Raw genomic sequence first — 11,069 nt, 5'->3', positions numbered from 1 at the left:
TAAATTGCTCGCGCCCCGCTAGCAAATTAGGAAGCAAATATATTTTTTCCTTCCTTTCTTTAGATGCGAAGGATGACATTATGGTGTGCTTAGCCAGTTAGCCTACATCAAAGAGATGTCTCTCGTCAAGAACAGTTAGCACGGTTAGAGCATATGAACTTCTTCATTTCACCTTGAACAAACCCACAACCAAGGAAACGTTGGATGAAGAGGGTATATACTTTAGCTTGAAGGGTTCTTGATTTTTTTTATATCAGAAGCACATCTGTTATGGAAGTATGGAAACATCCTAAGGTGGATCAAGAAACGAATTTGATTCACTATATATTATTTATTTTTCAAAAAAATGCAAGACAAAATAACCACTTTTTTTAAAATAGGGGTAGAGATGGTTTCATTAAGTCAAGCGCTAAAATTAATTCCTAATGTCGGCTTGCAAGCTTGGACGCTCTGGAAAGTGGCAAATTGATTTCGAATGTCGGTTTGGAAGCTTGGGTTTACGATTACTAGCTTTTCTAACCTCTTGCTATGTGTAAATTGGAAACCACATTTTGGAGCTTGTCATGCATATTATCATCACAAGCGAGCACAAAAAGATCTTATACAACACCAACAACAACAACATTGTTGTCTAGTTCAGGTAGAGGCGTAGAGCAAATTCTGGTTGCATGAAACCTGAAAACCACTACAGCAGCTTCCATCTGAGCTCTTCCCTGATGGCATGAGGCCGACTCGTTTGTCTGTCCCCGGCCCTGAAAAAACACCTGCTCATCAGGAGAGCTAGCTCACGGTCCAACTCCTTTGATATGTTTCCAGCATCTTCTCTTGCTCTGTGGTAAGTACGTGCAAATCTGATGGGCGTTTAGTTGTGTCCATGCCGTGTCTCTGCCATCAGTGCTCCTCCTCCTCGGTGCCTGTCACGAAGGGAGGGACCAGTGCAATTTGCATGCAAGTTCCAGAGAAGTTCAACCAGTTTGTGCATCGGATCAGATCAGTAGGCACCTTTCATGAACCATGGCCGGCGACCAGCTTGCCGGATCTGCTGCTCGTGGATGTGCAGGAGCTCGTCGATGCGCCGGGGCTGCGACAGCAGCGGCCCTGAGAAGTCCACCCTGTTCACCTTCCCCTTGTGCATCTGAAGACAACCATAGAATTCAGAGATTATCCATCAGAGTTACAAAATCCAGTACTCGGTAGCGTGAAATTATCAAGGAGACAGCACTGGACTGCAGATTTGCGGTGCTTGTGATTGTGAGCTGTGAGAGTGATACCATTCCAGTCTTGAGCTGCTTGGCGTCAAGCGTCTGCCTCAACCTGCTGTTGTAAGCTTCAGAGGCGCTGAAGGCGTCAGCGACCTGTGCCCACTGCTTGATCACCTCCTGCTTCTCCGCCTCGTATGGTGCCGCCGCTGCTGTGGCGGTGGCGGTGGCGCCGGAGCCGGAGGTGGTTCTTGCTCCGTCTCCTCCTCCGCTGTTGTTGTTCCTGTTGGTCCCTGGCCCCATGGAGCCGCTCCGCATCGTCACAGTTACCGCCGCCGTCGTGGCGTCGGGCCGGGGCTTCTTGGCCCAGGAGAAGCCGGTGGACGCCGCGAGCTGCACGGGGCCAGAGAGAGGGAGGTGTTCGGCGACACAAGGCGGCTCCTTGAAGCTGGTGGACATGGTCCTAGCCCTGGCGCACGGCGCCGCGTGGTCGCCGCCGACGCTGCCGCCGTGCCGCTTGCTGATGGCCGGAACGGGCTCCAGGTCGACGAACAGCCGCGAGTCGCCGTCGTTCCCCGCCATTGTCACCCCGTTTTCGGCCACAACGGGCAGCGATTCCTGCGGGTGGAACCAACAGCACAGCAGCGTCGTCAGGTCACCGGTGAACACTGAACAGAACACGCAGGTGAGCCCACCGCCCCCGACAGCGTCGCACCTCGGCGTGCACGTGGCTCTGGTTCGTGTCCTGCAGCCGCATGCTCTTGTGCCCCCTCGACAGACCCTTATCCGCCTCGCCGCCTTGGCTCGGAAGGTTGCTCCTCCTGGCAATGGCATGGCATCACTTCAGCGTCGCAGCACAAGCCGGGCGTAGTGCAGCTAGCGCTCCAAGGAGGAAACGAGCAAGGAGATGGGCAATAGCCGCGTACCTTCTAGATTCTTCTCGGAGCTTAGCGTCCATCTCCTTGTTGGGCGCGTACTTGGGCAGGCTCTCCGGCTCGCACGCGTATGGCGCCGTCGTGAAGTACTGATGGTTGGAGCAGCAATGCATGGCGATTAGCAATTTGGCAGGATCAGGAGCAGCAAGAAGACGCTTATACAGAGTTTCAGTTCAGGCACACGACGAAGGCGCCGCACGGAAAAAAGTTCATCCTGGTACCTCGGCGTCGAGGGCGGCGGCGGCGGTGCCACGGCCGGCAGGGTCGAGGGAGAGGAGCGTGGCGAGGAGGCGGAACGTGTGGTCGGGCATGGACGCGGCGAAGGTGTCCCGGAGGCGGCTCGGGTAAGGTTGCTGCGGGCGGAAGACGGCGCCGTGGGAGAGCCCCAAGCGGCGCCAGAAGTCTTCGGGCGGCGAGCCACAGAGCTTGAAGATCCTGTGGATCTGCTCGACCTCGGTGCGGCCCTGCAGGACGGGCCGGCGCGCGTGCATCTCCGCGAAGACGCAGCCGGCGCTCCAGAGGTCGACGGAGGGCTCGTACGCCGTGGCGCCCAGGAGCAGCTCCGGCGGGCGGTACCAGAGCGTGACCACCCGGCTGGTGAGCGGCGCCGCCGGCGCCGGCGCGAAGAGGTTCGCCAGCCCGAAGTCCGCCACCTTGAGCTCGCCGCTGTTGTTCACCAGCAGGTTGGCGCACTTGATGTCCCGGTGCATCACCCCGCGCGCATGGCAGTGCGCCAGCCCCTCCAGCAGCTGTCGCATGTAGCACTTGATCTGCACGCACGCCATGGCATTGCGCATGAAGCAAAGGTTGACGATCGATCGCCATTGGATTGGATGTCCCACGATCGCAGCGCATGAGGCGCATCGCAATCCTGACATGTTTTTCTGCATGCGGGATGCAGACAAGGTAAACAACGTACCTGGGGCTCGGTGAAGGTGATGTCGGGGGAGGAGCTGAGGCCGGCCAGGTCGTGCTCGAGGTACTCGAAGACGAGGTAGATGGAGGGAGAGGAGCGGGAGGTGATGATGCCCTCGAGGCCGACAACGTTGGGGTGGCCACGGAGGCGGCGGAGGATGAGGATCTCCCGCGCCATGAACCGCACGCTCTCGGGCTCCACGCTGTCGAACCGCACCTTCTTGAGCGCCACCAGCCGGCCCGTGGCCAGCTCCCGCGCCCGGAACACGCTGCTGTACGTGCCCTGCCCGATCTTCTCCAGCCTCTCGAAGCTCTCAGCGCGAAGCGGCACCCACCCGTGCACGGCCTCGGCGGCCACCGCGCTCAGCCACGACGGCCACCCGGCAGCCGCCTGCTCGCCCTCCATGCACCGCCGGACGTTCCCCAACCGCGCCGCCGCATCCCTCCCCGACAGCCGCCGCCGCTCGTCGTCCTCCTCGTCGAACGCCTCCAGCCGCACTGGCCGGCTCCATATCGACAGCGCGGACGACGAGCCTAGGTCCGCCGACGCCGACGCGCTGCGGGACATGTTGTAGGAGCACGACGACGACACATCGTACGGCGGAGAGGACACCGCCCCGTGCCTCGACGCCGCGCACCCCATGTCTGCCGCCCCGCTGGCCGCCTCGGAACGGCGGACCAAGCAGCTGCTTACGGCTCCACGGAGGCGGCGGACCAGCCCGGGACCGGGAGACCGGAAACAGAGGAGGAGGAGCAAGAACAGAGGGGAGGCAGGGAGGGAGGGTCGGTCTCCTCTCTCTCCTCCTCTGTTCTGCTCTGGCTCCCCGGGCGATCAGCCTCCTCCCCTGCGTCCACAACAAGCAATGCGAGCAGCGGCTAAAGATAGCAACGAAGGAGTTGGCAGGCCATGGGCCATGGCCGGTTGCTCCAGCTGCCTTCCTTTAATTGGTGCTCAATCTGTCCTCCCCTTTTGCTTTATTTCTTGTGCTGGTCTTGAGCTGGGGAGCAAGTGCACTTCTCTCACTCTTCTCTGCTCTGCTGGTTTTCTTCATCGTGGCCTCCTCTTCCTGCTGCTGCTGGTGGTAGCTTCCTAAAGCCTAAAGTATGCATGGTAGAGGATCAGTGGACAGAATTTTCGAGTTAGGTATTCTCTAACACAAAAGATGTGAATAAAAATTCCATGTGATATAAGATAAACGTGAGTGCAAATGATTCATAGCATATATGTATAACTGGTAGTTTAGAAAAAAATAATTCATGTTCACTAGTTTGCTCTTCATTTTCACAAAAGTCTACTAGAATCTACATGAGAACACTATGAGTTAAGGAGATTAAGGAAGAGCAGGTGCAGCAGAGCCAAGATAGTGTTCTGCATAAATTTCCAGATGATTTTGTTGCGGAACTGGTTGGGAGTTTGTTAATGTGGGACTGGTTGGGACTTGGGAGCTTAATAATTTTCCTTTTAGGAAAAGAAATAATAATATACAGGTGTGTGCCACCAATGGTCAAATAATATACTGGTTGCAAGAACACGGCACACCAGCGTGGTGTGTCCTGGTTTTGGGCGGGAAATGCTCATGTGACAAATATCTATGGCACTAGGGCACTATTAGTATGGCATGCTGTAGTTGTACTAGCCGTTTGTATTACTTCTAGTTAAAAGTTACGCGAGAATGCTGGCCTCTCCGCAATCGGCGGATTTCTGCCTTATACGGTGCCGCCGCGTGGAAGAAAAAAAAAGCACAGGTGCACAGCCCCTTTCACGGACCCGAACTTTTCATTAAATGTCGTTGAGCTTTCTTGAGTCCGCTCCCTCCAGCCTCTCACTCCCACGCCGCCTCTGCCCGCCTCCAGTCCCGCTTCCCCCTCGCACTCGCCGCCGGCATTCCGGCAGTTCCTGCTCCGGGCCTTCCAGAGGGTAGCGCCGCGATGGGCAACCCAGGCACCTCCGCCAACCCCGTCGTGCGCCACTGCCTCTCGCCGCATCTCGTGGGGCAGCCGTCGGTGCCACGCGCCCTGGATTCGCTAGACCTAGCCTCCGTCGCCGCGCCGTCCGGGTACCGCCGCCTCTTGCCGTCGCTCCGGCCGCCGCGCCTCCCTTCGCCCGACGCGGGCTGCAGTTAGATTCTGTGCCATCTGCCAGGGGATTATTGGATTTGGAGGTCGATGGATTTGGTAGTCCATGTTTTATGCGCAGCAGCATTGTTGTGTTTGCATCGGAGTCGCGTCGAGCTGCGTCCGCCTCTCTCTCTTCGCTTCCCATCTGCCCGCGCCGCCTCCGCCTACGCCGCTCAGCGACCTAGCTCTCCTGGTCTCTCGTCGGCGCATTCGCACCGCGCTGGCCACAAACTTCGCCGCCGCCACAGCGACTGTATCCGACCATCCGAGGGCGCGGCAGCCTTGCATCCCACACCCGCCAGTGCCCAGCCCTTCGCCTCGGCGGTGACCACGCTGGAGAAGAAGCCTTGAGCCTGCACTTAATCTGAGACTAGAAAATTGGGCTCAATCACGGGTCGTGTCGTCCCGACGGACGGAGGAGGACCGCCGCTAGAGCTCGTGTTGTCGCGCCAGCTGCTCCCATCACTCGTATATATTACTACGAAGTAACCCTAACTGCCACCAGCCTCAGCCTCCCCTCTCGGCTCCCCCACACGGCACTCCAGCCCCTAGCCTGCCACTCAAACAGTACACCACCGCCACAAGCCCAGGCCGAATAAGTCTACAGGGCAGCAGGGCTACCGCTGCCGCCTCACTTCGCCGGCAAAGAACGCCCTCCAGGTATTCCCAACCATCTCTTTCCTGCCTGCTGTGCGAAACTGATTTTTCAAACTCTAATATCAAGTTATTTGGCTATTTGATGCCTATTTACCTTCTAACTTAAAAAAAACTATCTGATGGTATTTAAGCCCATGTCCGTCTACTAGATCTACCCCTGCGATGGAGTCCACGGTGAACCCGAAGGCGTACCCGCTGGCTGATGCGCAGCTAACGATGGGTATCCTCGATATCATCCAGCACTCCACCAACTACAAGCAGCTCAAGAAGGGAGCGAACGAAGGTACCGCACCAATCCATTGTGCACGTACCCTGTCCTGTAATCTGTTAGTTCTGAGGCTTATACTATTCAAGTTGTGTCTTTTGTGTCTACGCGCAGCGACGAATACCCTGAATAGGGGGATATCAGAGTTTGTTGTGATGGCGGCGGATACAGAGCCTCTTGAGATCCTACTCCACCTCCCCTTATTAGCTGAGGATAAGGTACTGATTTTTTTCTCTCGCTTTCCTCTTTTGTTTTGTAATATGGTGCTGTGTGATTATAGCTTGGACGCCATCTATATGTCATGTTGGTTGTTTTTTTCTCTGTCCTCTTTTGTAATTTTATCCCAAATGCTATATTAAAAGATTATGCCAAATGCTTAATAGGGTTGTTTTCAGTTATTTCTCTTAATATTGCGTTAGGATAAATTTGTTTGGTTGGTGTTCATACGGCTTCTAGCAAATATTTTTGTTCAACTTTTGGTTGCCAAATCTTTGTCTTGCTAATTTTTTTAAGCTAACCAAACACAGACACTCTATATACCTGATTATCATACTTAGAGAGCAAAATTTAATCTAGATTTTTTCGTCCACCTCGTTCTAGATATGAATCTTTTCATAATTGTAATAGGCAAGTTATTTTGCAAGTTGATTCTTTTATTGACTCAAGTGCATTAAACCAGGAAGCACATATTAAATTTTGAAGCACTGAAATTGTGCCACTGAAATTTTGAAGCACTTTGTTATTAACTAAGGTTGCCACAAATCATTAAGTCAACACATTAACCCTTGCAACAGTGCTACACGGCACCATGTTTTTATATTCAACAAACTTTGGATGTGGTAGTACTCCACGTGTGTAAAATCTCCTTTTGCTCTTTAGGTGCATGGAATCACTTGACAACATAAATGGTCATTGAACAAATTTATTCATTAGTAAATTAGCCTATGCTGCCATACATGAATGTCACTGAACCCATTCATCATCAAGAATCACATTCAAACCCGCAGTCGCAATTCAGCCTTCAATCAATAATAGGCACTTGTTTGAGGAAAAACGTGCTAAACAGGAAACTAGCAATATATATTACACATATAACAACGGGTAGGTGAGTGCAACACACTTACATAGCCCTTGTAGTGAAGCAGGACAGAGAGGCAAAGCACATTTGTGCATGTCCCAGAAAATTATTCACCCCCTCTATGCCAAGGTAGTGCAGGTGTTATCTTCGGAGACATGGTGCTGCTGTGCCAACTGCAGGGCACACTGCAACTAGCGGCCGAGTAGCAGGAGATCGCTGCTACTTAGAGGGCCCCAAACTGCAGTCTAAAAGTTATAAGCAACTGCAGTCTTGATATGATAGGCTCAAATTTGGCTAGGTTCTGTTTTCGTGATAGAGAACATTGCTGCTGCATTCACTCTGGCAAATTTTGTTGAAGTTGTTCATAATGTCCTTATTCTCTTTTCTCCCCTTCCCTGAGACCAACATGAAAGAAAGGAAATTAGTGCAAACTTGATTCACTCAGCCGAGACCACCGCCTGGATTGGCAAATCCATGTTTTGTAAATTTCTTGATTCTATGTTTGGGAGTGGGAGCAACATGTATGCATCCTCATTCATTAACCTCTAAAATGTGAACTGTGATGCTGAGTTTCGTTATAATATATTTGTTATAAATATATTTTGTCATTTGTTTTCCGAGACAAATCTACATGCCAATTTCATCGGTTTGATCTAATTAATTAAATTTAAGAAGTTGAACTGCATATTTCAAATGACAACTGATGTTGTTTGGAGGGAAATGTACGCTTTATTTTTTCCCCTACATGTAAAAGAAAAGATCGCTCCTGGGGCACTATATGGGTCAAGCCATACATATGTCTCTCTAACCTTAAAACATGTTGCATGCCCCCTGGTTTTGTATTTAGTTGAAGCATAAGAAGAGAGGTATCTCATAATGTGTGTGCTTGCTTTACAGGTACGTGCTGGGAATACAAGATAAAATCATCAGCTCCGAAAAGGGTGAGTGTTGGAGCTGCCCCCTCCTCACTCCTTGACAAGGGTGGAGGATGGACCTACTCCAGAGTGTTTGAGATCATGGGCCATAACTGGTATGCTCTTTTGAACAGTTTTCATTGCATCACAAATTTCTTGTAACTGCAGCAGTTTCTGCAGATTCTCAGTGTGCATGGAAATCACAGCGAGCATCATGGTAGATTGTCCTGACAATATAAGCATCAAGTTCACAACATTGTATCTCTAATAATACATTTAGTTTCTGTTTTTGTTTTGTATACACTAGAATACTCTGTACATGACAATCTGTACATATGTTCTCTTTTTTGTGGGGTTGTGTGTGCTACATTATAAAACAGGGTTCGAAAAAGAAAGGGATAGCATCTTTGAAGGTCAGTTAAGTTGAGTTGTAGCTCAACTAGACTCACAAAGGCTCGAGCTTAAGTGCTTAACATATGGTATCTGAAATGTTAACTGGATAGTAGCAAGTAGTACTCAGAAACTTGCATAGGAATGAGAAGATGTTAATCGTATTTGCCTTTTTAAAGCTTTACTCGACAATATACACATAGGATTGAGTAAAAAACATAGTGACCTGAAGAAGCGCAACAGCCAAACTTGAGGTCTGATAACAGACCTCATGAGGAGACAATTTAAATACATGGCCTTCTTTACCCCTTCAGTAATATTTGAAATGAAAGGGAGAAAACCTAATAATAAGTTGGTTGCAAATCCTAGACACGTGGCAAAAGATCAACAATAGATCAAATAATCCTATGTTTGAGATTTTCGAACTTTGCAAACAGGTCATCGCTGCTTTCCTGCATACATAGAAATATTGAAAAAGGAAGTCGATCTTCAGGTCACCCGGAACACGGCAGAAACATGTGCAATCGAGCCAGGTTTTATATGGTGATTCAGATTTGAGGATTCAGATGTACCTTGGAAAGGAGATATCGTACGATGAAACAAATTGTGAAACCACGTCCTACTAAATCCAGCAATTTTGGGGGCTGTTATAAGTCAACCAAGCAGGTTAATGAGCATTTGGTATTAGAACTAAGTGTAGATTTCCTGAAGGGATATTGTAACTTCTGTACTAGGGGGACTGAATCAAATGCACGAACAACAAAAGGTAGGATCCATAAAGCAACAACAAAAGATAGGCTGAAGTCATTATATATCTATATATATTATCTATAGAGCTTCAGACTGTTATGCATTTCTACTTGATCAAAATTTATGCTTGTCTTGAAATAACATGTAGGAAGGTAGCACCTGGAGAGATTGAATTAAATCTAGAGTTCAATTTGATGTAATTGTCAGTGGAGGATTTTGAGAATAGAATTCAAGTAAACTCTACTGCTCCTGACTGCTGCCACCTGCCAGTCATTTCTTTCCTTCTGCTTCCCAGTTGTTTCTCGGATGTTCAATGTTCTGCTTACAAGTCTGGTTTCACTATGCTTTTGGTGTCTGATACCTTAACGTCTGCACTATAGGGCGCGCAACGCGCGCTTCCTGATCTAGTTTAAAAGTTTAAAACCCCTACCGCCTCACTCTCTGTCTACCCTTTTGTTCCATTGATAAATTTTGGGTCCAAGAATTCATCCATTCTTTAATAGTCTAGTGTTGCTTGTGATTGCTCTATGTTGGCGCCGATCAGCGCGCCAATCACTGCAATGTGTACTAGTGATGATGCTCTTTGCGGAAGCGTGGACGGTCCGCGACCTGGCACAGAGACTAGGGTTTCTGCCCAACAAGTCGGACGGTCTGCGCCTAGTGGTCGAACGGTCCGCATGTGCTCAGAGGCGACAGAGTTCAACAACAGCACCTGGATCTCGCTCCCGGGAGGGACCCCTTCGGAGAGGAGAGATCCTAAGTTTTGTCTTGAGATCGGCAGACCACCCAAGACGGCTCTAAATGACGTAGAGCCGGAGAGAGATGAAGATTAGAGAGTGAAATCTATATTACTGTATACTCCTAGGGCAAAAGGTAAAGAACATCAATCATTCGATTGTTGGTTCTTAAATCGGTTGTATCCCTTCAAATATATAAGGGGGAGGTCTACACCCGTTTCTAGGTGTCCTCTAACAGCTCCCGCGAGATTAGAGGGATAGACACGCGAAGAGATAAGAGTTTAACCGCCTGATTTGATCTATTCGCGGACCGTCCGGCCGTGACCAGTGCCACAAATGGTGTTCAACACATGCCCCCTACCTTTTGGAGAAGCGGAGCGAACCAAAAGCACTGGTGCAGGTTGGAATCAAATCGATGTGATCACATCGGTTCTCTTAAGCATCTTGCTGCATAATAGGATGATATTGCTTTAGGAAACGCCCGTTTAGTGTCTTGGGCAAGTCCTCGCCTTGTAATGTTTGCAACATGTAGGTGTTACCAGATATTACCCCATGTGATCTTGTAAGGGTTTTTCCAGCTTGGCGACCATTTTCCGAACTTCCGGTCTCTGCTCCTCGGTGGCAAGATGGTCTTCCACACCGGGTCTCCTACCTAGAATGACTTAGGCTTGATCTTCTTGTCGTAGGCTTTGGTGACCATGATCTTATCTTTCTCTATCTCCCCTAGAGCTATCAATCTCTTGTCGGTTACTTCATCAATATTGTCCATCATTGAATTATAATAATCATCGACGGTTAGATCGTTCTGCCTGACGAACCTAACATCATTTAGGCTTACCTCCACAGGAAAAATTGTTTCCTGTCCATAAACAAGCTCAAATAGGGAAACTGATGTGTCACGATGCCCGATCTTCACGACGTAAGATCAATCTTCAGATAACTAGCTTCGAAGAAGCCAAGATAACTTGCTGCAAGCAGCAATAACTAGTGCAACCTGACAAATAAAACTCAAAACCAACCACCGTCTTTAACCGGCAACCTGAATCGAGGATTCGCCCAACCACACTCTCAAAGAACCAACCAACACAGCCTACAATCAATCGAGGAGACC

At 50.0% G+C, this 11,069-nt stretch overlaps 2 protein-coding genes across 3 annotated transcripts; one reads left to right on the top strand and one right to left on the bottom strand.

The window, feature by feature from the left end:
- Positions 1–532: 532 nt before the first annotated feature.
- On the bottom strand, positions 533–3,899 carry LOC100383325 (uncharacterized). Its single transcript, NM_001175983.1, has 7 exons — positions 3,054–3,899; positions 2,356–2,904; positions 2,126–2,223; positions 1,915–2,020; positions 1,272–1,817; positions 1,003–1,135; positions 533–914 (listed from the first exon to the last, which is right to left on the bottom strand). The coding sequence occupies exons 1-7, from the start codon at positions 3,690–3,692 to the stop codon at positions 892–894; spliced, it is 2,094 nt and encodes a 697-aa protein (NP_001169454.1). The 5' UTR covers positions 3,693–3,899; the 3' UTR covers positions 533–891.
- Positions 3,900–4,583: 684 nt separating this feature from the next.
- On the top strand, positions 4,584–9,583 carry LOC109944832 (NHP2-like protein 1). Of its 2 annotated transcripts, XR_002268061.2 has the most exons (5): positions 4,584–5,827; positions 5,974–6,107; positions 6,204–6,307; positions 8,065–8,197; positions 8,262–9,583. XR_002268061.2 is itself a non-coding variant. In XM_020550292.2 (4 exons), the coding sequence occupies exons 2-4, from the start codon at positions 5,987–5,989 to the stop codon at positions 8,086–8,088; spliced, it is 249 nt and encodes an 82-aa protein (XP_020405881.1). In that variant the 5' UTR covers positions 4,584–5,827; positions 5,974–5,986; the 3' UTR covers positions 8,089–9,583. The 2 variants fall into 2 exon arrangements, 1 of the variants encoding a protein (XP_020405881.1); XM_020550292.2 differs by having other exon boundaries at positions 8,065–9,583.
- The last annotated feature ends 1,486 nt before the right edge of the window (positions 9,584–11,069 follow it).

Source organism: Zea mays, chromosome 3 (assembly GCF_902167145.1).
Source record: "Zea mays cultivar B73 chromosome 3, Zm-B73-REFERENCE-NAM-5.0, whole genome shotgun sequence".
NCBI lineage: Eukaryota > Viridiplantae > Streptophyta > Magnoliopsida > Poales > Poaceae > Zea > Zea mays.
The sequence above is the reverse complement of the archived record's forward strand: the minus strand, read 5'-3'. Positions and strand labels throughout refer to the sequence as shown.